At 43.9% G+C, this 27,896-nt stretch overlaps 2 protein-coding genes across 2 annotated transcripts in view; one reads left to right on the top strand and one right to left on the bottom strand.

The window, feature by feature from the left end:
- Window positions 1–27,896, bottom strand: part of LOC310697702 (ubiquitin-conjugating enzyme E2 A) — a 627,049-nt gene that overhangs the window by 496,461 nt on the left and 102,692 nt on the right. The gene's annotated exons all lie outside the window — the stretch shown is intronic.
- LOC310697704 (large ribosomal subunit protein mL41-like) lies at window positions 251–26,572 on the top strand (the record flags this gene model as incomplete). The annotated part of the gene is made up of 2 exons (XM_083484416.1): window positions 251–674; window positions 26,560–26,572. The coding sequence occupies one exon, from the start codon at window positions 251–253 to the stop codon at window positions 644–646; it is 396 nt and encodes a 131-aa protein (XP_083340542.1). The 3' UTR covers window positions 647–674; window positions 26,560–26,572.

Genomic DNA, 27,896 nt, shown 5'->3' with positions numbered 1-27,896 from the left:
TTTGACTCTGATTGGTCCCGAGCCTCCCCTCCAATAATCTGTCAGAGAATTGGACCTCCCCTCCAATCCTCTAATTGGTGAAATGAAAATATGGAAGACAGCGATTGGCTATGCGCTTATTAGCCAATGAGAACAAGCGGCATTGTGTGCCTGAGAGAAGGGGGAGTAGTGCTGTGAGGTAAAGTAGGCCAGAGATGAACGAGGCTCAGGTCCTTTCATTTCTCCTTAGCAAGCACCCTCCTATCTATTCATGGGGCTGTTGAGCGATGTGGTGCGTGGCACAGGCCGCCTGGCCGCCTGGATGAGCAAGCGGGGCCCGCACAGTTTCTACAAGAGCTGCTGTGCACACCCCTTGGGCTACCTAACGTGCAGCCAGAAGTTTAAGCTGGTGCCGGAGAAGGTGCCATGCCTGGTGGTGCCGGACCTGAGCGGCTTCAAGCTGAGGCCTTACGTTTCCTACCAGGCCCCCGCCGGCAGTGAGCAGCCCCTCACGGCCCGCGCCCACTTCCAACAGATGGTCGCCTCCAACATTGAGAAGGACGTCAAGGCTTGTACCTTCAGCCTGCAGCAGCTGGAGAAGTACGGCTTCGAGCCGACCCAGGAAGGCAAACTCTTTCAGCTCTTCCCCAAGAACTTTGTGCGCTAGGATGGCCTTGCAAGTGGAAGGAAAGCTGGTGTGACTTCCACACATTTATTAAGCAACAAAAAAATTAAGAAAAGTTTTTAAAAAGCACGAAATATTCACTCTTCGCAAAACATTTCAGCTCTTAAAAGGAGCAAGACGCCAAAGGATTGGAACTAAGTGGAAACTCTCGGGTATCTTCAAGAAGTTCCTGCTTTCTTTTCATTGATGCTTGAGTCATCTCACAGGGCTGGGTGAGCAAGCAAGGAATGTAGAAAGCCAGAGGAGCACCGCAATTTTGCCAGCTGCTGTGTTGTAAAACTATAAGGGATACATCACACATGTCAGGGAATTGGAGGCAGAGAAGGGGGAGAGAATGGAGACTTACAGAGTTAAGCCTTCGTTACTTAGCAGCTGTACTTCCTTGGACGAGGAGGGTGACAAAGGGCTGTCAGGAAGCAATGAATCAGAGAGGGGGGAGCCACTTCCGGGGCCCAGCCACTCTCGTAACAGTGGAAGGAAGGGGGTTGGGTTCATAAAGTGGATATGCTGGAAGAAATCGAAAGCTGATTCAGTCTCTGCAACTGACTCACCATGATGCAGGCTGACTCTCAGAGCTCTTTGTAAATAGCAAGAAGAAACCAATAAATCTTGTAAATATGGCTGGATTCCCGGACTCTTATCTCTGCTAGCACTCACCAGTCATCCCTGACAGCTTGCAGAGACTCATATGCCGGGTGCTAGTAGGAGAGAGCAGATAAGAGCAATGGAGAAGCAACTGGCTGATTTACAGCAACGCAACGCCGGTCTGGAGGCTCGGGCAGAGGAACTGCGTGTCAGATTGGAGGAGAGTCGAGCGCATCAAAGAGAAGCGAGAGGGGACCTGCTGGGAAGAAAATTGCCTACGCTGGTGGGTAAATTTAACGGGGATCCTCAGGAATATTTGGGATTTAAAACGGAGGTGAAATATGCCCTAGAACTGCAGGGGGCTGATTTTGCTAACGATGCGCAGAAAGTTGCTTTTCTAATTAGCTACTTATCGGGCCCGGCTAGAGATTGGGTCAGGCCACTGATAGCAGCTAATAACGATGCTCTTCGGGACTTGTCAAAGTTATTTGAGGCAATGGATGTCATGTTTACACATGAGAGTCAAGTTGATATGACTCAGCAGGAGCTCTTGGCTTTGAAGCAAGGCAATTTGACTGTGCGCAGTTACTGGTCCCAGTTTGCAATGCTGGTCCACAAGCTGGGGTGGGATTTGAGTTCAGAACCAGTGCAGGCTCTGTTTAAGGCCTGGCAGAATTCTGAAGTGAAAGATGAGCTTGCCAGAGGGCCTCAACCCCAAGATATGGACGCGCTAACCAAGGCTGCTTTAGCAGTGGGTCTCAGACAGGAAGCCCATTTGCTGGAGAGAAGGCAGAGCAGAGGGCGGCGTTTCCATGGAGATCGCATTCTTGAGATGCCATCAGAGGCTACTGAAGGTCAGAGTCAGCCAGAGCCCATGGAAATTGACTCAGCCCGCGCGCAGGAACATTCAAAGGCCCAACTGCCGAGCAAGAAGGAGGGAAAGGACTGGCAGGTGGCCAAGAAATGTTTTTTATGCCAGAAGCCAGGAATCCAAAGCTGTGGGTGACAGACTGGTGTTCTTTGTGGACAAGAAAGCTACGAGCGAGAAGAGACTTGTAGTGGATTTCAGAATTCTCAACTCCTTGACGTAACCCGTGGCCTTCCCCATGCCGAGAATCGGCGACGTTTTGGCGAGAGTGCGGAAGGGGAAATTTTTTACTAAGCTGGACCTCCGGGGGACGTAGAATCTCATCAGGGTGCGACAGGGCAACGAGTGGAAAACCACCATGTTTACCCCACTGGGGGCGTTCGAATATCTCGTCATGCCTTTCGGCTTGCAATGTGGAAGCCCGTGCTTCCAGGCTTTCATGCACCACGTGCTGCTGTATCATAACTGCGTTTGTTTTTTGGATGATATTCTGGTATTTTCTGACAACGAAAGGCAGCACGTGAAGGACGTGCGTTAAGTCCTGAGCAAGCTAAAGGAGCATCGCCTGTGGATGAAGCTGGAGAAGTGCCAGTTCCACACGAAGGAGGTCGAGTTCCTGGGCTACAGGTTGTCAGATAAGGGTCTGGCGATGGATCCTGAGAAGGTGAAGGCTGTGGTGGAATGGAAAAGCCCAAAGACCAGGAAGGATGTTCAACGATTCCTGGGTTTCAGCAACTTCTACAGGAAGTTGATCAAAAACTTTGCACAGTTGACGGTGCCCATAACGGACTGCCTTAGTGGGAAGAAGTTTATGTGGACTGAAGCGGCGCAAGAGGGATTTGAGAGGCTTAAGAAGGTTTTTGCATCCGAGGAGCAGCTACTGCACGTCAACCCCGACCTGCCGCTGTGGGTGGAAACTGATGCGTCTGACCGGGCCATCGGAGCGGTACTGATGCAGCAAGATGGCAAGGGGGATTGGCAGCTGTGTGCCTTTTTCTCCTGGAAGCTGAAGAAGTCGGAGCCAAACTACGGTATTTACGACAAAGAATTGCTTGCTATTGTGGCTGCGTTCAAGCAATGGAGACACTTCTTGATTGGTGCGAGGCACCAGATGCAGGTGTGCATGGATCACAAGAACCTGGAGTACTGGCGCACAGCACGTGTGCTGTGCCACAGGCAGATACGCTGGGCAGAGTTTTTTGCCAACTTCAACTTTAGGATTCAGTATGTGCCAGGGGAGCAGAACGTGAGGGCAGATGCGCTATCTCGCAAACCAGAGTACCTGGCAGAAGAAGGACCTCCTGTAGCCAGGCTCATGTTTCCCGAGAAAAGGTGGACTTGTGGGAGGGCATTGGTGAAGGACGATGAACTGATGCAATTGATCAGAGACGATGCCTTTGCACGGCGAAAGATGGACGAGCTAAGGAAAAAGGGGGAGCTGAGGGAGGTTTTGAGGGAAAAGGGGGCTTCTGTTCTATTGGGGGGCATTGTATATTCCAGGTGAATCCCTAAGGGCCAGAGTCCTCAAGCAACTTCACGACAGCTCCACGGCAGAACATTTTGGGCAACACAAAACCATGTTGTTGGTTACTAGGGAATTTTGGTGGCCTAAAGTGAGGAAGGACGTGAGGGAATATGTAAGAGGGTGTGACACCTGCCAGAGGGCCAAAGGGGAGAGGGCTGCTCCAGCAGGGTTATTGGAGCCTTTGCCCACACCAGGGAGGCCATGGGAGGTGGTATCGGTAGATTTCATCACTGACCTGCCCAGGTCTAAGGGGAAAGCAGCAGGCATGGTGGTGGTGGATCTCCTAACCAAGATGTATCATTTTGTGGCGTGCTCACATGCAGTGACGGTGGAGGAAACAGCCAAGTGTTCGTAGAGCATGTGTTTAGGTTGCATGGGGTCCCTTCTAAGGTGATTTCGGACAGGGGGACCCAATTCACCTCACGGTTTTGGCACAAGCTCATGAGTTTGCTGCAAGTAGAGGTGAGCTTCACGACAGCGAGGCACCCCGAAACCAATGGGCAGGCGGAGAGAGTGTTATGTCAGTCAGAGACAGAATGACTGGGTGGACAAATTAGCACTGGCGGAATTTGCTTACAATAACGCGGAGAACGTATCCACAGGGATGACTCCTTTCTTCGCCAATCACGGGTGTCACCCTAGGGCTTTCCCGGGAAGGGGGGAGGAGCCGTGGAGTGTGCCTGCCGCAGAATAGTTTGCGGAGGAAATGGAGGCGATTCACCAACAGCTCCAGTTGAACTTGGAAAGGGCCAAGATGTTAGGATATTTCCATTCCACCTTAAAAGGGAGCAGGCTTTGTGAGTCACAGAGTCTGCGCATGTCCTGTTCACAGGATGTTTATGTTTTGCTGTTGCTTTCGATTTCTCAGTCAGTCGGAGACACTGACTCAGAACGGTCATGTTTTTCTTTGTTCTGATCAACGCTAAATAAAGGCTGTTAATATGATCTCCTGCTGTGCAACTTTTGGCTGTGTTTTATCTGCTGATAAAGAGTGTGCACGAGCCCTGGAATGAGGCAAGGAATTTCCAGAAAACTTGTGTCGCTAGAAGCTGCGTGACTACAGGGATCGATGGATCGTCTGGCAGCCGGCTTGGGGCCATGATGGACTATATCTCCCTGGCAGTGTCCCAACAACAGGTTTCGGGCCCAGATTCACAGCACTTACAGGGGAGTAAGACTGCGACAGACTGCGTTTGGAAGGTATGTGGGAAAAGCAAAAGTCAGGCTTTTCTGTTTACCGTGGAAAGAGCCTTTGAACTCCGGCAGATTAATGGATCTGGGAGCTGCGCCAAAGGCTTCGTGATTAATGAGCTGCTAAGATAAGAAGTCTTTGAAGGCAAAAAGACTCACGGCTCAAAGGAAAAGCTGGAAATGGAGTTTTTCCAAGCTACTGAGTGCCCAAAGTTAAATGGGCAAAACTATAAAACCTGGGCAAAGGGGTGTGAAAGTTTGCTGCGTCAGTTTGGAGTGTGGCATACTGTGTTTGAGGCCCCTCCGGTTCCTCTGACAGAGTCAAGAAGACTTGCGTCTAGTACGCAGATCTGAGAGAGCCACGAAGGGCAGACCTCCAAAGAGATATGCTGATGAGTTTGCTAAGACAGCAACTGCTGTTCTTAGTAGCTCAGAGAAGGTGTGGGAACCTTCAAGCTTCAAAGAGGTTCAGGAGTTAACATCTAAAGATGCTGAGCCTTGGCTTAATGCCATGAAGGCTGAAGTTGATTCCTTGAAAAGGAACCAAACTTGGGATCTGGTACCGATAGTCCCAGGAATGAGACTGGTTGGCAGCAAATGGGTCTTCAAGGCCAAGACAGACCAGAATGGCAAGGTAGTCAGACACAAAGCCAGATTGGGTGCCAGAGGTTTTTCACAGGTACCAGGACAGGATTACCACGAGACCTACTCTCCCACAGTCAAATATGAGAGCATTCGGCTGATGCTCAAGATTGCTGTGGAGGAGAAACTGCATGTTTCCCACCATGACATTAATACAGCTTTTTTGTACGGGGTTTTGGGGGAGGAGCTGTTTATGCTTCCACCTGACGGGACGCAGATACAGAAGGGAATGGTCTGTAAACTGCGGAAATCCTTATATGGTCTCAAGCAGAGTGCCAGGTGTTGGAACACAAAACTCACTGAGACATTGCTTTCTCTAGGTTTTCACCAGGGCAAAGCTGATCCATGTGTGTTTGTCAAGGAGGAGGGGCAAAACAAACTGTATTGTTTATGTTTTGTTGATGATCTTCTGATGTTTTGGAAGAATCAGGCTTTCTACCAAAGCACCCTAGCTCAGCTGAAGGAGCACTTTGACATGAAGGATCTTGGTGAGGTATCCAACTATCTTTCTCTGCAGGTGGAGAGGGACCAAGCAGGTAATTTTCTGGTACACCAAACACAGAAAATTGCTGATGTATTAACCAGGTTGAATTTGGTTGATGCAAACCCAGCAGACACACCGATGGTGACAGGTAACCAGGTAGACAGTACTGCTGAAGCGTTTTCTGACACAACGCTGTACAGATGCATTCTATGCAAGTTGAATTTCATTGCCAGATGTTCAAGACCTGACATAGCTGTAAGCTGTAATCTGCTTAGCAGACATGCCAACAATCCTACGGTTCAGGATTGGAAAGCTCTGAAGCACATAGCCCGCTATTTGAAAGGGACTATGCACTACAGGCTGAGGTTCACCAGTCAGAAGACTGGAGGTCTTGAAATCTTTGCAGATGCAAGTTTTGGAAGTGACACCACGGATGGTACAAGCACTTCTGGAGTATGCTACATGTACAACCACTGCCTGTTTGACTGGTTGTGCAAGAAGCAGACAACAGTGAGCCTAAGTTCCTGTGAAGCAGAACTCAATGCTCTGTCATTTTCACTCATGGATTGTGAATGGTTGGTGCAACTGTTTAAGGACATCAGAGTGTCTGTAAAATGTCCTGTACAAATGTATCAAGACAATAGATCGTGTTTGGCTTTGCTGAACTCAGAGAGTTGCAAGCAAAGAACCAAGTACTTGCAGATTAAGCTACATCGTGCAAGGGAGTGTATTCAGAAAGGACTCATTCAGGTGTCCTACATGTCAGGAAATGAAATTCCTGCTGATCTGTTGTCTAAGGTTGTTAACAGAGAACAACTTACGGTTTACGTACAAAGGTTGCAATTGGGTGAACCACAGGTACTACAGGTTACACGGAAAGGGGGAGGATGTTAGGATATTTCCGTTCCACCTTAAAAGGGAGCAGGCTTTGTGAGTCACAGAGTCTGCGCATGTCCTGTTCACAGGATGTTTATGTTTTGCTGTTGCTTTCGATTTCTCAGTCGGTCGGAGACACTGACTCAGAACAGTCATGTTTCTCTTTGTTCTGATCAACGCTAAATAAAGTCTGTAAATATGCTCTCCTGCTGTGCAACTTTTGGCTGTGTTTTATCTGCTGATAAAGAGTGTGCACGAGCCCTGGAATGTGGCAAGGAATTTCCAGAAAACTCGTGTCGCTAGAAGCTGCGTGACTACAGGGATCGATGGATCGTCCGGCAGCCGGCTTGGGGCCATGATGGACTATATCTCCCTGGCAGTGTCCCAACACAAAGAAGTATACAAAAGGGAGGCAGACAAGCATAGGAGACCAGGGGAGGTCATCCGGGTTGGGGACAGAGTGTGGTTGTTGACGCAAGGGTTGGCCTGGAAAGGGGGGTGCAAGAAACTCAAGCCCAGACGGGTGGGGCCTTTTGAGGTCCTACAGCAGATCAATCCAGTGGCATTTAAGTTAAGGCTGCCTGAGAGCATGAGGATTCATCCCATCTTCCACAGGTCACTGCTGCCACCCTACAGGGAAGGGGGCATCCGGCAGGGTAGAGGGGAAGGGGAGGTTCCACCACCTGAAATAGAGGAAAGGGGGCAATGCAATGAGGTGACTGAAATACTGGACTCACGTTGGAACGGGGAGCAACTAGAATATCTAGTGGCTTGGGAAGGGACGCCCAGTTCAGAAAACACATGGGTTCTGGAAGGTTGCATCACTGAGGAGTATCTGGTGGAGGAGTTCCACGATTTATTTCCCGACAAACCAAGACCCCCGGGTAAGTTCTTTAAACAGGTGTTTGGGCCGACGGATGATGAAGAGGACTTCGAGGGTTTCCCACCATCGGACGATGAGGGGGGTGGCCCAGAAGAAGTCGGTGGAAACGGCACGGGAAAAAGGACATCTCAAGGATCGCCGGGAAACTGTGGGTTTGTGGGAGGGCTGGAGGGATGTTTTTGAGGATACAGAAGATGAGGATGACATTTTCCTGGGTTTCCCTCCTGCGACTCCTGATATGGGTGAAACGGGAACAGCTGTCTCTCCTGAGGAGGAGAGGGGGGCCTTTGGGGAGGGGGTGGATGTCAGGGAATTGGAGGCAGAGAAGGGGGAGAGAATGGGGACTTGCAGAGTTAAGCCTCCGTTACTTAGCAGTTGTACTTCCTCGGACGAGGAGGGTGACAAAGGGCTGTCAGGAAGCAATGAATCAGAGAGGGGGGAGCCACTTCCGGGGCCCAGCCACTCTCGTAACAGAGGAAGGAAGGGGGTTGGGTTCAGGAAGTGGATATGCTGGAAGAAATCGAAAGCTGATTCAGTCTCTGCAACTGACTCACCATGATGCAGGCTGACTCTCAGAGCTCTTTGTAATAGCAAGAAGAAACCAATAAATCTTGTAAATATGGCTGGATTCCCGGACTCTTATCTCTGCTAGCACTCACCAATCATCCCTGACAACACACATACCAAATCTTGTGGACGCAGTCATGCAAGCAGAGCAGGAAGAATTTATGCAAGTCCCAAGTGTTGGTGGTTTTCGTTTGCGTTATGTTTTTGGAAATGCTACTCAATGGAACAATTTTACTGGATTGTTTGGAAGTTGGCATGTATAGCTGGTGAATCTAGGCCTCCTATCATGGATAGATATTAAAGAGGCTGAGGAAGCAGGCAGTAAACACTGATCATCTTTTTGTTTAAATAGTTTATAAAATGTGGAGGCTCATTCTCTTTCTCTGCACAAAATGGCTGTATAGGCTCTAAACCTTTGTTTTGCTGCATAGCAGGCAATAAACTTTCAACTAGGTAAGCTGCCTATTCAAGAAAGCCCTTCAAGGTATGTCTTCCTGACCACTGAATTGATTGAAGTGACACAATCTACTTAACAATGGGATAATCCTGCTCTAGAAGCAGTGTTCCTGAAAATAATTCTTGGGAGTCCATTATTGCTGTTATGCTCCATTAGGGAGGAAAGGGCCAGTCTGCTTCTGCAGCAGCAAGGAACTAGTTTGCAGGCTAATGCCTCACATGAGACGTTGTCTGAAAGCACACAAGACTTTGGTGAGGGCCTGAAGGAGTGGAAATAAGTATGCCACCTTGGGTTTTATAATGGAATAAAGGCAATATGTAAATGTATAAAATAAAAATTATAGCATTAATTTGACTCTGGTTTGCCAGAAGTGGGTTAGTCATGCTGGCCACATGACCCAGAAGCTGTACGCCGGCTCCCTCTGCCAATAAAGCGAGATGAGCGCCACAGCCCCAGAGCTATCCGCGACTGGACCTAATGGTCAGGGGTCCCTTTACCTTTTAAGGCATCATGTGGTGGCAAGCAACAATACAAACATATCCCCAACACTCACAGTAACTTAGGTCCTACACCCAAAGACTAAAACAATGAACAATTGGAAGGTTGTAACCAACAAAAGACATAACACTTTATTTTAAAAAGATCAAAAATATTTTTTAATTTTGTTTACAATACTGATGTGCATATTTATACATAAATACCCTACATTGTAGTGTCTCAAATTATAAGTCTCCTTCAGCATGAATTTATGCGGCATTGAGGAACTTGCAAGGGCCATATCAGGGTTTCAGGCAAGTACCCCACTCTTAGCACTGATTGTTGCTGGTGTTGTTCACTTCTGTGATATGGAAATGCATGAGTAACTTGCATCCCTTTTCCCCTTAGCTTAGGTGTTCCCAGTAACATATTCAACCAAACATGAAGCATAAAGCCAGAGTGATACTTTGCCTTTCCTGTGAGGGGGAGGTAGACAATAGAAGCATGAAACAAGTGCTGCTCTGTATTTTAGAATTTCCCCTCCCTCCTCCTCAAGTTCTTAACTGAGAAGAGTTCTCCATTTAGATGGCTACTGAATAATGAGGCAAAATAAGAGACACACACATGCTGCCACTTATTTTCAGCTGGTGTCGAGAGAAAAGTAGCCTGGATGTGTTTATCCCAAGAGGGGCAAAGTAGTATGGAATAGCTTTTCCTTGCTGCATAATAGATAGCAAGTCAAGTTTACTTCACTGGAAAAATAGGAGAGAATAGCTGGTAGCATAACTTTTTTTGCTCATCCTCAGATCTCCTTGACCACATAGGGAGAGAGACCTTAACTAGGGTTGCCATACATCCGGAATTTCCTAGACATAGACGGTAATTGGCCATCGGAAACGGTGTCCAGGTGGAAATCGCTTAAACGCACTGGAAAATCAGAGGTATGGCAACCCAGGTTGGCAGTGTTGTTTTTGGTCATTTCCCTTAAAAGTAGCTCAACAACTTTGGCCGAAAGAAAGCTCAACAACTTTTCTGTGTGGATTCTCACTTTTTGAAATATGGAAAACCTACATTAACCCCATACTAAGAGGAACTGCTGTCTGTAGAATATACAGTGGAATAAGAGAACTTCATCAGTGTAATAATCTTTTTTCTTTTTTTGCATTTTATTTATTAACATTCTTATATTACATCGGTAAACATTGTCATATTACATTACAGGACTTACTATAATATAATTTCCAACATGTATACAAAAATTATATACAAATGTTATATACCTAGAAAGAAAATGAAAAACGAACAAAGAAAGAACAAATAAAACAACAAGAATTTTTTTTCCGAAAAATCATATATATACCAACACACTAGACTTCCTGTCTTTCCTATTGTATATTGCTTTTTTACAAATGAATGTACTCTTATTATTGTATATTTCTTTACATATTATCTAATACATTCCTATATCAATATGTGCTCTTAGTCTTATTTCTCAACTCAGTCTCACTCCAACGTCAATCAAATGCTAGCATAGATAGCGAAACTTTACTGTATTTTTGAACATATGTTTTATATCTATCCCACTTTTTCATAATTTTTTGTTTTGAATTGCCTCTCAGGGTATTTGTTAACTGTGCCATTTCAGCAAATTCTTGTAGCTTGTAATGCCAGTCCATTATTGTCAGGACTTCTTTTTCCTTCCACCCTTTTGCCACCAAAGTCCAAGCTGCGGCCATTGCATATAAGAATACCTCCCTAAATGCCTTCGGGATGTCCCTGCCAACAATGCTTAACAGAAATGCCTCTGGTCTTTTTAAAAAAGTTATTCCAAACATTTTTTTCAACTCCTCGTAAATTAAGCCCCAGAACACTTTGATCTTCCTACATGTCCACCACATATGATACATGTCCCCATTACTCCCACCACACCTCCAACAAGTATTCGCTAAATTTTTATACATCTTTGATAGTCTTGAGGGGGGTGAGATACCATCTGTGCTGCATCTTTAACATATTTTCTTTAATGTTATAATACGCCGTAAATTTCATTTACAGATAGGTAGCCGTGTTGGTCTGCCATATTCAAAATAAAAAAATTCCTTCCCAGTAGCACCTTAAAGACCAACTATTTGCTCTCCAAAGCTCTTCCCATTTGGCCATCATTATTGGACGTCCAATGTCCTGTGCCCATCTAATCATTGTTGCCTTAACCTCCTCCTCCTTAACTTCCCATTCCAGGAGCAGTCAATAGATATATTCTCGAAATTACTCTGATTTTATTATTTATTAATTCTGTTTCGAGTTTAGAGGGCTGATTATCAAATCCAATCTTTTTATCTTGTTTAAATATTTCGTATATTTGATGTTATTCCAACCAACCAGAAAGCTGGTCTTTTATCTCCTCATATTTTCTAAATTTAATTTGGCCGTCCTCTTCCAACAATAAAGCATTATATGTTATCCATTCTCCTACCATGTTCTTCTTTTTTACAGCATTTGCTTCAACATAATAATCTTATTTCTGCAGCAAGGAATAAAATGGATGGAGAAGGGAGAGAACACATCCCTGAAGTGTCTGAGGAGTCTTCAAAGCTCTCAGAGCGATGAAAGACTCCCAGGAATAAAGCTGGAAATCTGATATAGAAGAGGTGATAGGAACTCCATCAGGGTCTTCCTACCAAAAATCTATATCTGTCTTTCAAACCCTAGTACTAAAAAGGCCTGCTACTGAAAAAGGCAGGCATACCACAACTTTAATTAGCACTGACACAATGTTCAGGACAAAGTGGCAGTCTGGCTAGCCTCCCATTTCCAAACATGTAGGACACTATCATAAAAAGAACATGTTGCTAAGAAGCTGGTCTCTTTTTTTACTTTGACTAAGTCTGTTTCACTGTGTGCTTTGGTATCTGAACCTTTTTCATCAGTACGTGGTTCCAGAAGGTCAAAGCTACCATATTTTTCGCTCTATAGGACACACTTTTTCCTCTCCAAAAATTAAGGGGAAATGTGTGTGCGTCCTATAGAGCAAATGCAGGCTCGTGTTGCCAGCCAGTGTTACAATTTCCTCCAGAGAGACGGACAAGACGATCACGTCTATGGCCCTTGACTCATCGGCCCTCCATCTATCTGTCAGAGGAACTGGAGGGGCTTCATACACAGTGTGCCACACTCCAAACTGTCTCAACAGGCTCTCACAGTACCTTGCCCAGGTCTGATAGTTGTGGCCATTAAGCTTTGGGTATGGAACCCCATCTGAGGCTTGTAAAAGCTCCATTTCAGCTCTTTACTTCAGCCGTGAGCCTTTTCATCTTCAAAAGCTCCTTATCTTCGGCAGGTCATAAATTACGAGGCCTGCTGGCTCTTCCCTGCCAGCCTAATTAGTCTGCTGGACTTCAAAGCCTCTGCTGCGGCACAGAAAAGTATTGCTTTTCCCCACATACCTCTCGCAGTCTTCAGCAGTCTTACTCTCCTGTAAGCACCGTGAATCTGGGCCCGAAACCTGTTGGGATACTGCCAGGGAGACAGAGGCCATCAGGCAGGCCCCAATCGTCATCTCCGGATGATCACCGGTCTCCCATGGAAACAGCATCAATTAGCGACACGAGCATTAGAGACATTCAAAGACTCATGCACGCCCTTTTCAGTAGTCTCCACAACGGAAGATTCAGACAGAAGAGCATATTTACAGCTTTATTCAACGTTGATCAGAACAAAGGAAAAACATGACTGCTTGCATCCGTGTCCAGGAAAACAGCCAGAACAACAGCTGTATACAAAACGGAAACTCCCAGTGAGCAGGAAGTAAACACGCATGTGACACACAACAATCATGCCTGACCATTTAAGGTGGAATGGAAACTATATCCTAACAGAGTTCCCTTTCTGCCTAACAGTTGCAACATCATAAAGATCTTCAGTATTTCCTTTTAAAAGCACGGCATCCTTGTTCCTGCAAGGCACTTAATGCTCTCTTGCAAGAAATCGATGCACAGTGTCCCTGGTACCCAGAGAGCGTGTCTCTCCGGTTCAGGGACTGGGAGAAAATAGGGCAGACCGTGCATTCAGAGCCATGAGCTTCGGTGCAGGTGCTTCATACATGGCACCTCTGCAGAGACGCTATTCAGTGTTTCGCCCCCGCAGAAGTTCAGCCTGTACTTTCTCTTATCAACCCTCCATCTGTTCCTTCCATCCTGCCAAGGGTATCAGCAACAGCTCCGCTGAGCCTGGCTTCTTTTCTTTTTCTTTTTAGTGTTTTTATTAAGAATTCCAACATAACAATTTTAACAAAAATACATCGTCCACATTATTCCCCCCTCCCCTCCCCCCTTAAAAGGAAAAAAGAAAACCCACCCCCCGAGAGTTCCCTCAGCTCCTCTCTCTGATTTCTCAACACATAATTTTATCTGCATGTTGTAAAATTGTAAAAATCCTCAATTTAAAGAGTTTGTGAATGTTTATTCAAAACCTGCCAAGGAGTCCAGTTCATTTTGTTGTTTCTTCAAGTACTTCGTAAATGGTTCCCACTCATCTTTAAAGTCACAGTTATTATTGTCATGAAGTTTGTGTGTCAGTTTTGCCAATTCCGCATAGTCCATCAATTTTTCTTGCCACAGTTCTTTAGTTGGGATTTCCTCATTCTTCCATTCTTGTGCTATTAAGACTCTTGCCGCCGTTGTCGCATACATGAAAATGTTTTTTAGTTTCTTTGGCAGGTCTTTTCCCACAATCCTTAACAAGAAAGCTTCAGGCTTTTCCACAAATGTTAAATGGAACATTCTCTTCAACTCATTATATATCATTTCCCTTTTTTAAAAAAAATTTGCTACAATCCCACCACATATGATAAAAAGTCCCCTCTTTTTCTTTACATTTCCAACACAGTTTTGAACTGGTTTTGTACATTTTCCCTAATCGTACTGGTGTTATATACCATCTATGCATCATTTTTATATAGTTTTATTTCAATAAGGAACAATCTGTGAATTTCAGATCAGTTTTCCATAACCTTTCCCAATCTTCCAACATAATGTTATGACCTATATCTTGTGCCCATTTAATCATAACTGATTTCACCTCTTCATCTTTTGCCTCCCATTCTAACAAAATACTGTATGCACCTTTCAGCAATTTAACTTTCCCTTCTACTACTTCTTTTTGGAATCTGGATGTTGTATAGCTAAATCCTTTCTTATTGTCTTCTTTGTATGTTTCATGTAGTTGTCGGTAATGTAACCAACTCTGAAAATGGTCTTTTATTTCTTCATATTCTATTAATTTCCATTTTCCATCTTGGTCTTTTAACAAATCAGCATATGTGAGCCACTTTCCTTTCTTTCCAAGTGGTTTGAGCAGTAAAGCTTCATGTGGTGAAAGCCACCAAGGGGGTCTTTTGTTCTAATAGATCTTTATATCTCTCCCATACTCTCACTAATGATTTCCTAATTATATGATTATAAAAACTTCTGTGTATCTTCCCTTTCTCATACCATAAATATGTGTGCCACCCAAATCTATTATCATGTCCTTCCAATTCTAATGCTTCCTGTTTCTCCAGTTTCATCTATTCCCTGATCCATACCAAACAAGCAGCTTCATAGTATAGTTTAAGGTCTGGGAGGGCAAACCCGCCTCTATCTTTTATTTCTGTAAGTATTTTGTATTTTATCCTTGGCCTCCCCCCCCCCCCCCCGATGAATTTAGAAATCTCATTCTGCTGCTTTTTAAAACATTCATCCTTCAGGATTACTGGAATTGACTGGAACAGGAATAACATTTTTGGCAGCACATTCATTTTAATCGCTGCTATTTTCCCTAACAATGAGAGATTCATTCTACTCTAAATTTCTAGATTCCTTTTAACCTCAAGCCAAATTTTTTCATAATTGTTTTTATATAAACTTATATTCTTTGATGTTAGCCATATCCCTATTTTACCTTTTTATGGACTTCTATCTCAATATCTTCTTGTAAATTTTTTTTCTCCTCTTCCTTCAAATTTTTAACTAATAATTTAGTTTTATTCCTGTTTAGCTTGAATCCTGCCACTTCCCCAAATTTCTGAATCTTTTCTATTACTTTGGGGAGTGAGATTTTTGGGTCTTCCACTGTTATCAATAAATCATCAGCATATACTTTTAATTTAAATTCACCTTTCCCTGTTTTTACACCTGTAATCTCTTTATCTTCTCTTATGTTTTTTGCAAGCACTTCCAGTACCAGGATGAACAACAGTGGTGAGAATGGACATCCTTGTCTGGTTCCCTTTTGTATCTTACACTCGTCCATTATTACCTGATTTATAATTAATTTTGCTTTTTGCTCTGAATAAATTGCTGATATTTCTTTTAAAAATTTGGGTCCACATTTAATTACGTCTAACAGCTTTGTTATGAATTTCCTTTCCAAGAGACATTGTCAAAGGCTTTTTCAGCGTCTATAAACATCATTGCCACTTTCTTTTTGTTTTTAACCTCCAGGTATTCTATTATATTCAAAATATTCCTTATATTCTCCTTCATTTGTCTACCTGGAAGGAATCCTGCCTGATCTTGGTGTTTATACTCATTCAGTATATTTTTTTAATCTGTTAGCTAGTATGTTTGCAAACAATTTATAATAATTGTTTAAAAGAGAGATAGGCCTATAGTTTTTAATTTGCAGTAAGTCTGCATCTTGTTTTGGAATTACTGTAATGTAAGCCTCTCTCCAAGTTTCCAGGATGTCAGGAAACTGACAGCGGAGCAATGGGAGAAGGAGAGGCTCTCCGATTCTGCAGGAGAAGGTACCAGCACAAGGGGGAGACGCAGCTTGATAGAGGGGGAAGGAAATCAGCGTAACACCAAGGATCCAGGAGAGCAAATGGGGGAAGAGGGGAAAGGGCTCCGGGATTCTTCCCTGGACGTCAGTGAAGAGAGCACTGGTCCTCCACTACCCACGCCCTCCCTGCGCAGAAGACTCCCGCGCAATGAGAGGCGGAGACGATTGGGTGTCAAACAGCTTTTATGCTGGCAAAGGTTTAAGAAACGCCCACAGACAGATTCTGCTAGCGACTGAGGCAGCCGCGCGGAAATGGGCTGTGCAGTCAAGACGGTTTAACCCAGGCCGTTAAGCTCCCAAACGGGGACAGTTTACGCACGAGTAACTCCAAACCACTACACGGGATTTCGCTTGTATTCAGTATTTCATTCATGACATCTTTCAATGGGTTCAATAATTGTTCATTTAACTTTGCTATAAGTCCATCCGGGCCTGGTGACTTGCCACTTTTGGAATTTTTTATTGCCTCTAGCAATTCTTGGCTGTTATCTGAGTATTAAGTATCTTCATTTGTTTGTCTTTTATATGTGATAACTTACTGTTTCTGATGTACTGTTTGTGAGGTGAACCTGAGCTTACAGGGTTAAACAGCTCAGTTTGTACAACCTGCCTTCTGAGGGGGTGGAGAGAGCCTATGTAAGACATCCAGAATCTGTTTTCTTTGTTCTGTTATTCTGGTTTCGTTTTTGTACGGAATGGAGATGTGCTTTTTACTGGACACTGGGTGATGATTATACTGCTGTAAATAAGCGCTTATAGATTAAAGAAGCTGACTGGACTCTTGATTTATGCACACTAAAGGCAAGCACAGAGGGCAGAAGGCTAAAAGGCTAAATACACTGTGTTTACTCTGCTGTGCTCAGAGTTCCGAAGGAAGCAGAGATATGAGCATTGGAAGCCTGCCGGACCTTTACCCTGAGCAATATCTCACACTCTTCTATCTTAAAAGTTTTTCTTTCCCTTGCCTATACAGATCTGAAAAATATTTTACAAATCCTACTCTTATTTCTTTCAATTTGTCTGTGATCTTCCCATTTAGATTAATTTTGTTTATGGAGTTCCTTTGTTCGCTTTTTTTTAACTGCCAGGCTAGCAATTTCCCTGGTTTGTTTGCATGCTCAAAATATTTTTGCTTCACTCTTTTTATTTTCCAGCTGATTTCCTCATTGACTATCATTGAGTATTGAGTTTGTAAAGTTTTAATTACCTGTTTCACTGCCTCTTTATTTGCTTTGTTTGGCAGCTGTTTCTCCTTTCCTGTAATTTCTGCTAGAATATCCTTTCTCTTTTTCTCTCTCAACTTCCTTTTATATGAGTTTTGTTGTATAAAGAGTCCTTTCATTACTGCCTTACTTGCATCCCAGATTATCTGTAATTTTGTCTGTCCTTGACTATTTATTTCAAAATAGTCAGTCAGGACTTTTTTGGTTTTTTTTCATAAATTTTTGATCATCAAGTAAGTCGTCATTTAGTCTCCATCTGAAGGAAATTTGACTTCCTTTTTGTAATTCCATAATCAAGGAATTATTATCTGAGAAAGTTCTGGGGTTGATTTCAATTTTTTTAACTCTTATCTCCAATTCTTTTGAGATCCATAGGGAATCTATTCTTGAACTGCTGTCGTAAACATGACTGTAGTAAGTGAACCCTTTATCAAACATATGCTTTGTTTTCCATATATCTATCATATTTAAATTTTGAGTCATGTAAAAAAAAGTCTTCTTTCGTCTCCTTTTTCCTAGCTGTTCTGTCTTTATCTAAAGAAAGAACTCCATTTAAGTCTCCCATCAATATCAACTTCTGATCTGAAGGAGCGTCTCCACCCCCATCGTTCTGCCCGGACACTGAGGTCCAGCGCCGAGGGCCTTCTGGCGGTTCCCTCATTGCGAGAAGCGAAGCTACAGGGAACCAGGCAGAGGGCCTTTTCGGTGGTGGCGCCCACCCTGTGGAATGCCCTCCCATCGGATGTCAAGGTGATGGACAACTACCTGACATTCAGAAGACATCTTAAGGCGGCCCTATTCAGGGAAGCTTTTAATGTATGATATTTTAGTGTTTTTTGGTTTCTGTGGAAGCCGCCCAGAGTGGCTGGGGAAACCCAGCCAGATGGGCGGGGTACAAATAATAAATTATTATTATTATTATTATTATTATGATCTGCAAATTGGAGTAGTTCTGTTTCTTTCTTTTTTTTAATTGCTTTTTTATCATTGGGTGCATAAATATCAACCAGAATCACTTTCTCTCCCTGAATTTTAATCTGTATTATTAAGATTCTACCTTTCTCGTCCTTTTGAATCAATTTGGGTTCAAGTGCAGGATTAATGTAAAAGACTACTCCTCTCTTTTTTGTTTTATCTGATGAGATGAAGTTCATACCTAATTTTTTGTTAATTAGGACCCTATTATGTTTTTTGGCAATATGTGTCTCTTGAAGGCAAATTATATCTAACTTTTGTTTGGCTATTACATGTTGAATCTGATTACGTTTAGCTTTACATTTCAAACCATTCCCGTTCCAGCTCAAAATTTTAAGATGGCCATTGTCAGTCAGTTACAATATCTGTTTTTTTCTGGTGTTGCACTTTCCAGTGCTAACCGCTCCAGAGCCTTTTTTTGTTCCGCTAGGGGGTCCCCCCCATCATGTTTGGGTTCTAAGTCTCCCTGTGTTTGTCAAAAAACTCTTGCTTGGGATACTGATGTTAACCTAAACCTCTTTTTCAAGAATGTGAAGGAGATTCCCTCTGGACATTCCCACTTGTACCTGATGTCAACTCTCCTGAGTGCTGTTGTTAAGAACCTGTAATTTGACCTTCTAAGTCTCAATTTCAATGGAATCTCTCTAAAAATATCCACTTTCTGTCCGGCAACCACAAGATTTTTTTCAAAACTGTTTTGAAGAATTGCATCCTTCATTTTTTTACATGCTAAGGTTAATAAAGGGACGCGGGTGGCGCTGTGGGTAAAACCTCAGCGCCTAGGACTTGCCGATCGTCAGGTCAGCGGTTCGAATCCCCGCGGCGGGGTGCACTCCCGTTGCTCGGTCCCAGCGCCTGCCAACCTAGCAGTTCGAAAGCACCCCCGGGTGCAAGTAGATAAATAGGGACTGCTTACTAGCGGGAAGGTAAACAGCGTTTCCGTGTGCTGTGCTGGCTCGCCAGATGCAGCTTGTCACGCTGGCCACATGACCCGGAAGTGTCTTTGGACAGCGCTGGCCCCCGGCCTCTTAAGCGAGATGGGCGCGCAACCCCAGAGTCGGACACGACTGGCCCGTACGGGCAGGGGTACCTTTACCTTTTTAACGTTAATAAAATATCTCCTGGCTGCCTTTGTTCTTGATTTTTGCATGACCTAATTCTAAAACAGCTCTGAGAAAGCCCGTCCAACCAATCTTTGCTTTCTCCCATCCACTCCGAGATTGTCTGTAAAATATATGTTTCCAGGTTAGGCTGTGTGTCAGATTCTGGAAATCCCCTTATGCGTAGTGTCCTGTCTCTTTCCCTCAACTGCAGAAAGAGGATCTGATCCTCCAATTCATTCTGTTTCCCTTGAACCCCTTCCACAGTTTCCGTCATCTCTTTTTGTTCCTTTCTCAATTTTCCTACCTCCTCTCTGGCTTTTTCCAGTTTATCTACCTTAGTTTCCAGTTTGTTAACCATGTCTCCCAGTATCCCAAATTGCTCTTTCAAAACTCTATTAGAATTTTCAAAGTCCTTATGCACTTGTTCAATCAATGTTTGATTAGATTTTCCCATATCACTGTGAATCTGTTGAGTAAAATCTTGCACTAGTTGAATCCTTTCTTTCCTGAATTCAGAAAGTTGCAGAGCAATGAGATCTGTCTACTCCTTATCTCCCGTCTCTTTTTGTCCACTATCCCTTCTAGCAGCCGCAGCAGCAGCAGCCACTGCCCCCCTCCTCGTTGTTGTTCCCTCCATGTCTTATCATTTGGTTCCCAGTACTGTTCAAGTTGTTCAAGGTTACACCTGCAAGTAACAGCTCTATCCCACCGTGAGGAATTTTCCCCTCCCAACTTCCTTACAGTTTCCCTTTCCCCAGCCTTCTCCCTCCCAACACCAACAAGTCATATACCAAGCCTTTAAGAAAGTTCCTGAATCTGGCAAGCCCTCAAAGAGCTTTGCTAGTATCAGACAAGGCGCATCTGACTCCTTTCTGGATTTCACAAATAGATTACAGGAGGCCATCTCAATGCAAATTGACAACCCTGACGCTGCCAATGAAATCTTACTTAAGATGGCAGTGGAGCATGCAAACGCAGATTGCAAACAAGCACTGTGGGCAGCCCAAGCGTCCAATGACTTAAACCTGTCTGACATGTTAAGAGCTTGTCAATATATCGGCACACAGGCCCATAAGGCTACTGTTTTAGCCACTGCCCTGTGCCCCCCAGATAAGAACAATAAAGCCTGTTTCAAATGCAGAAAATTTGGACATTTCCAGAGAGAATGTAGGTCCTCAAAGCACACAGCTGTGCGCCTTTCAAAGAAATGCCCCATTTGCAACAAGGGGTACCACTGGGCAAGTCAGTGCCGAAGCCCGGGAAACTTCCAATTGGGCTGTCCCCAAGCCCAGGACAAAAAGGGGGTGTTTCCTGTGCAGGCAGTCCCACAGCTGCCTCCAAAGACAGGGCAGGGCTGGATCTGGTTGTGCAGAAAGACACAGTGTTCCATTTGCCAGGAGAAGTCCATAATGTCCCCACTCAAGTCAAAGGACCCTTACCTGCAGGGACAGTGGGTTTAATTCTCCCAAAGTCCCAGGCAGGGAAGCAGGGATTCTTTGTGATTCCTGATCTGATTGAAGCTGAGTGCAGAGAAGCTCTTAATGTGCAAATCTGGACTCGGCTTCCTCAGTCTCTGTCTAAAGGACAGGCTGTGGCACAGCTAGTTTTACTTCCTGTTGCTGCGTCTGCCGCAGCAAACACATGCTGCGCTGAGGGAGAGAGTAACTCCATCCTCCCTGATTCTCCCTTGGTTGCTCTGGCAATACCTATCATGCAAGAAAAGCCCAAGCTAGAGCTGACCCTGAATGGAATTGCTTTTCAAGGCTTTTGGATACGGGTGCAGACGTGATCTCTGCAGCAGAGTGGCCACCCACCTGGCCAACAACCGCTCTTAACAAGGAGCTTTGGGGCGTGGGGGGAAGCCAGCCAGGGTGACAGAGCTTGTCTTGGGTCACAATACGTACACAAAATGGTTGCAAAATTGCAACTATACGTCCTTTTGTACTCCCTGTGAATTTGAACATCTGGGGCAGAGATTTGTTGCAAAAATTGGACGCAACACTTGAAATTAATGTCACACACACACACACACACTGCTGCCTTTAAGGTGGCTAACATCTGAACCTGTCTGGGCTGAGCAGTGGCCGCTATCAGTGGAGAAATTAGAAATTTTGCATGCCCTGGTGGTGGAGCAACTTGCTTCCCAGCATATAGAGGTCTCCGTTAGTGCTTGGAATTCTCCAGTTTTCGTCATTAAAAAACGCTCTGGCCATTGGAGGCTTCTGCACGACCTTAGGAGCATCAATCAATGCATACAACCTATGGGTCCTCGGCAATTTGGCTTGCCTAATCCCAACTTGATCCCTTCCTCATATCAGTTGTGCATTGTAGATTTAAAAGATTGTTTTTTCACCATACTGCTAGCCAGCACTGACAGGGAAAAGTTTGCTTTCACCATTCCTGTGCTAAACAATGAACGCCCAGCAAAAATATATCAGTGGAAGGTACTGCCACAGGGTATGTTTAACAGTCCTACCTTGTGCCAGTACTTTGTAGATCAAGCCCTGCAACCTTTCCAGGACAAATACCCTGAGCTGTTAGTCTATCATTTCACAGATGTTTTGCTTATTGGGGGGAAAGTTGGGGCAGAATCACATATAGAGGGTCTTTCCCAGATTCTAGGGCACAGTGGATTATTTATTGCACCCGAAAAAGTCCAACACCAGTATCCTTATTTGAATCTAGGACACAAAATCCTCTCTACCTACTCTGCCCCTGTTCGCCCTCAGTTGGAATTTCCTCAGCCACTAACGCTGGCAAGCTTACAGCAGATTCTAGGACACATTAACTGGATCAGACCATATTATAAATTATCCACCGCACAGTTGCAGCCACTGTTTGACTTGCTGAGAGGAGCAAAGGCTCCTGTGGAAGTTATTATATCTTTGACAATTTTACTGGGGTTAAGTACCATCTATACATCGTTTTCATAATATTTTCCTTTAACACCGTACATGCAGTGAACTTGACCCCCTTCCTCCACAACCTTTCCCAGTCTTCAAACATTATGTTGTGTCCCACATCTCTTGTCCAATCTATCATCACTGATTTAACTTGCTCATCCTTTGTATGTCATTCCAACAATAAATTATACATTTTAGACAGATTTTTAACTTTAGAGTCCAACAACTCCGTTTCCAACTTAGTTTTTTCCGAAGCAAAACCATTTTTCTTATCTAATTTATACAATTCATTAATCTGGTGTTAATGTAGCCAATCTATTTTATCTTTAATTTGATCAAATTGTTTTAATTTAAATCCTTCTTTATCTTCCAATAACAGGTCTGCATATCTCAACCACTTGGTCTCCATATTTAATTTTTTCTGGGCCTTTGCCTCCATTGGCGAAAGCCATCTGGGTGTTTTCCTATCTAAAAGATCTTTGTATTTCATCCAAACATTATATAGAGATTTCCTAATTACATGGTTTTTAAAACCGTTATGGGCCTTTACCTTGTCATGCCATAAATATGCATGCCATCCAAACACATTGTCAAATCCCTCCAAATCTAAAACATCAGCATCCTCTAGTTGCATCCATTCCTTAATCCAGCAGAGAGCTGCTGCTTCAAAACAGATCTTCAAATCTAGCAAGGAGAATCCTCCTCTATCTTTTGAATCCATTAGTAATTTATACTTAATTCTGGGGTTTTTCCCCTGCCAGATAAATCTAGATAGAACTTTCTGCCATTCTTTAAAACATTTCACATTGTCAGTAACTGGAAGGGCTTGAAACAAAAACAACATCTTTGGCAATACATTCATCTTAACCACAGAAATCCAGCCCATTAATGATAACTTTAAATTCAACCAACTCTCTAAGTCTCTCTTAATTTCATTCCAGTGAATGAAATGAGAGCCAGTGTGGTGTAGTGGTTAAGAGTGGTAGTCTTGCAATCTGGGGAACCGGGTTCGCGTCTCCGCTCCTCCACATGCAGTTGCTGGGTGACCTTGGGCCAGTCACACTTCTCTGAAGTCTCTCAGCCCCACTCACCTCACAGTGTTTGTTGTGGGGGAGGAAGGGAAAGGAGAATGTTAGCCACTTTGAGACTCCTTAGGGTAGTGATAAAGCGGGATATCAAATCCAAACTCTTCTTCTTCTGCCGTAATTTCTCATAATTATCTTTATATAAATTCAAATTTTTCACCGACAAGCTAACCACCCAAGGTATTTAACCTTTTTCACAAAAAGTAAGCCCATCTTTTCTTGTAATAATTCCCTTTCCTCGTTATCCACATTTTTCTCTAATACTTTGGTTTTGCTCTTATTTAGCTTAAATCCTGCTACCTGTCCGAACTTTCACTGCACTGGAGTCTGGGTCTTGTAGTGTCAACACCAAGTCATTTGCAAAGGCTTTTAATTTGTACTGTTTGGATCCTATTACAATACCTTTAATTTGTTCAATTTTCCTTATCATACTTAACAAGACCTCAAAGACCGAGATAAGCAGCAGAGGGGAAAGTGGGCACCCTTGCCTGGTACCCTTCTCAATTCTAATTTCCTCCGATACCACATTGTTTACTATAATTTTAGCTTTTTGTTCATGATAGATCTGGAAATAATAGATCACATTTAAAAATTCTTGATCCACCCCAATACTTTCTAAATTATGTATCGTAAAACTCCAAGATACATTGTCAAAGGCCTTCTCCACATCAAGAAACATTAACATTGCTTTACAATTTTTTCTTGCTTCCAACTTTTCCAAAATATCTACTATATTCCTAATATTATCTGTGATGGCCTGGGATTCCGATTCGGAGGATGAAACAGAGGAATCCCAGCCTGCACAAGAGTCCCCGCCTCCAGGGCCGGCTGAACTGGGGCAAGGCCTAGATGCTGAAGAACCTGCACCTGTGGCAGTGCATCAGGAGCTGGCCCCAGGTGAAACCCTTCTGGCCCCAGAGAGGCTTGACGACTCAGTGGCCACAGGTGAGCCTCCTCCAGGGCCCAGTAACCCTTCGGCCTCTCCTGATCTGCAGAGGCTTAGGGCAGAGAGGCGAAGGGAACTGGTTGCCCCCAGGAGGAGTGCTCGCCTTAAGGCCAGAGGAGGCGGGGCTCCTGGGGGCCGGGACCGCCCCTGGCCTTAGAAGAGGATAAAAGCCCAGTCAGCCCGGCCCCAGGTTGCGGGAGCAACGTCGTTGTTGGCTTCGGACCTTCCTGTGTTCCTGATCCCTGCTCGGCCTCCTGTTCCTGACTATCCGGTACTCCTGTCCCCTGCTCGGCTTCCTGTTCCTGACTATCCGGTACTCCTGTTCCCTGCTCGGCTTCCTGTTCCTGACTATCCGGTACTCCTGTTCCCTGCTCGGCCTCCTGTTCCCGACCATCCGGTGTTCCTGTTCCCTGCACAGCCTCCTGTTCCAGCGTACCTGTTCCCCGCCCGGCTCTCTGCCTCGGACATTGCCCCTCTTCGTGTGGACTCTGCTACGCCCAAGGTACCTTGCCCCCGGGACCAGCACATTATCTTTCATATGTCTTCCAGGCAGAAAACCTGCCTGGTTCTTATGGATATATTCTGACATAACCTTCTTCAGCCTGTTGGCCAATATATTAGCAAAAAAATTGTAATCCACATTAAGTAGAGAGATTGGTCTATAATTTTTTACATTAGATCTATCTTGGTCTTGTTTTGGAATCAGAGTAATATAAGCTTCCTTCCAGGTTTCAGGTGCTCTACCCCCTCCTATGATCTTGTTGCAAACTTCTAGCAGTGGCTAAATAAGCCAGTCTTTCAATGTCTTGTAATATTTTGCTGATAAACCATCTGGTCCCGGGGCCTTGCCAAGTTGCATTAAGTTTATTGCATTTTCCACCTCCTGTCTTGTAATTAGTCCATTTAGTAGGATCCTTTTACCATTGGGAATCTTCTGCAAACCATTGATTCTAATAAAATGCTCAATTTTAGCAAAATCATCTTTATTATTTTTATACATTTGTTTATAGTATTTCTGAAAACATCTTATGTCCACAGGGTTCTCCACAGATTTTCCTTCTGCAACGATACTTGTGACAGTGCTTTGTTTTTGCCTTTTTTAACTGCCAAGCTAAAAGTTTCCCACATTTATTTGCAGATTCAAAGTTCCTTTGTCTCATCCTCCTTATTTTCCATTCTATTTCTTGATAAATAATCTATGAATATTGAATCTGTAGAGCTTTGATTTCCTTTTGTGTCTGCGAATTCTTTGGGTTACCTCTAAGGATCTTCTCTTTATCTTTTAGTTGTTCCAAAATTTTATCTTTTTTCTCATTCTGGGTTTGTTTTTTGCTAAGATATTTATTAAGATTTTCAAAGTATTACAAAATAGAAATAGAAAAAAGAAAAATACAAAATAAAAATAATTAAAAACAACTCAATCTTTCCATTACTTATTTTCCATTAGCTTGTTTCCCGGACCTCCTCACGCCTCCCTTTTTTGTATTCCAATTTAGTTTGTTGGTTCAGCAAATCCTTCCCCTCTTTGTTTATCCTAATCTTTAATCTTAAAATATTATAACATTAAATCGTTACCTATTAATAATCCATTTTTCATATTCCCTTATAGCATTGCAGCTAAAAACCCCTTAGTTTCTATCCAGCATCGTTCTAACATTCATTAATTTTACAATATTTCTGTAAATAGTCTTTAAACTTCTTCCAATCTTCTTCCACCGACTCTTCTCCCTGGTCTCGGATTCTGCCAGTCATTTCCGCCAGTTCCATCAGCTTCATCTGCCATTCTTCCAGAGTGGGTAGATCTTGTGTCTTCCAATACTTTGCATTGAGTATTCTTGCTGCTGTTGTGGTATACATAAAAAAAAGTTCTATCCTTCTTTGGCACCAATTGGCCGACTATGCCTAGGAGAAAGGCCTCTGGTTTCTTCCAGAAGGTATATTTAAATACCTTTTTCAATTCATTATAGATCATCTCCCAGAAAGCCTTAATCCTTGGGCACGTCCACCAAAGGTGAAAGAATGTACCTTCAGTTTCTTTACATTTCCAACATTTATTATCGGGCAAATGATAAATTTTTGCAAGCTTGACTGGGGTCATGTACCACCTGTATATCATTTTCATAATATTCTCTCTTAAGGCATTACATGCCGTAAACTTCATACCTGTCGTCCATAACTGTTCCCAGTCAGCCATCATAATATTATGTCCAACATCTTGTGCCCATTTAATCATAGCAGATTTACTTCCGGAGGCGGCGCGAAACCGTGATGGCGGTCCTCTTCGAGCTGTGAAGAGGGGCACCGCAGAAAAGGGTTGGTTCGCTACGGCACAGCGGCAACCCATCAAGACAAACCACGGGTAGAGTGAGCCCGTGGCCGTGGGACTCGGCGGGCACCTGGAGCGACCCTGAATTCGCGGAAAGAACCCCGTAAGGGGCTCCGGAGTGAAGGAGGGGGAGCGGTGCTGTGAGTTCATCGCTCTTTCTGCGGAGGCGAAGCCGCGCGGCTGTCACGGATGAGCGCCGACCTTTCTTCCTGGAAACATCTGGCTGAAACAACAAACCCGTGAGTAAGGATTTGAAATTCGGCGGAATAAATTTAAAAATTTGGCTGAAACCGGGAGACGAGAAAAAGGAAGTCCGCCTTCCGGCACTGCTTTCAAGAACAAAGCAAAGGACATGAGGAGCGGAAAGCGCTGTGAATAGGGAAGCGTTAAAGTGGGACTTTTGTGCACTTTTGAACTTACTCCTAAAGAAGAAATACGGAACCATTAGTAAGTAAACGTTTAAAATTAAATTGGAGCGGCCCCCTCGTTTAGGTGGCTACTGAGATCTTAATCCCAAATCGTCGGGCTGCCGGGGGGAAGCTGTTTAACTGCGGAACTGTTACAAACTTCCAGATACTTTTGGATATTAAAGTGATACTTTTGAGCTCAATCAGTTGGACTGGATATTGTTGCAGGCACCTTGTTGGAACTTTGTTAAAGTTTAAAAGTGCTCTGCAGGACTTTTTTATTTAGTGCTTTGGGACTATGGTGTTTTTAAAACTGGAACAATAGGGATTTTAAATGGCGGAAAATCTGTCTTCTTCTTACTGAATTTTAGTGGCACTCCCCCTAGAGGATATTGGGAATACAAAGGCCTGGGAACAGCTTTATTTGTTTACTTTCTCTCACTGGATTGTTTTTAAATTGGACTTGCCTTTCCCATGGGACTACAATGTTTGACCTTGAATATTGACTGATGAGTGCCACAGGAAAGACAAGAGCAGCCAAAGCTAAGGAAGCTAAGGAAAAAGAAAAAGAGAAAAAGCAGGCACAGCTTGTACAAACAACTTTGACTCAGGGACGCAGATCATCGGTTCCAGCTGTGCCTGTGACACAAAAAGTAGAAGTTGAAAAGCCTAAAAAATCTGAAGAGGAAGATATGGCATCAGGAGGATCTGAGGCAGTTCTGAAACAAATCTTGGAACAATTGTCAACCTTAAATCAAAAGGTAGATAACCAATCAATAAAAATTGACCAAGCTACATCCTCGATCCAAAAATTGACGGATCAGGTTTCCCAACACACACAAGCAATTGAAAAATTGCAAGGAGCAACAGAAGAGAATCGTAAACTAGCT

This window comes from Podarcis liolepis (genome assembly GCF_965112155.1).
Source record: "Podarcis liolepis genome assembly, chromosome: W".
Lineage (NCBI taxonomy): Eukaryota > Metazoa > Chordata > Lepidosauria > Squamata > Lacertidae > Podarcis > Podarcis liolepis.
Note: the sequence above shows the minus strand (reverse complement) of the source record. Positions and strands in the feature narration are given on the sequence as shown.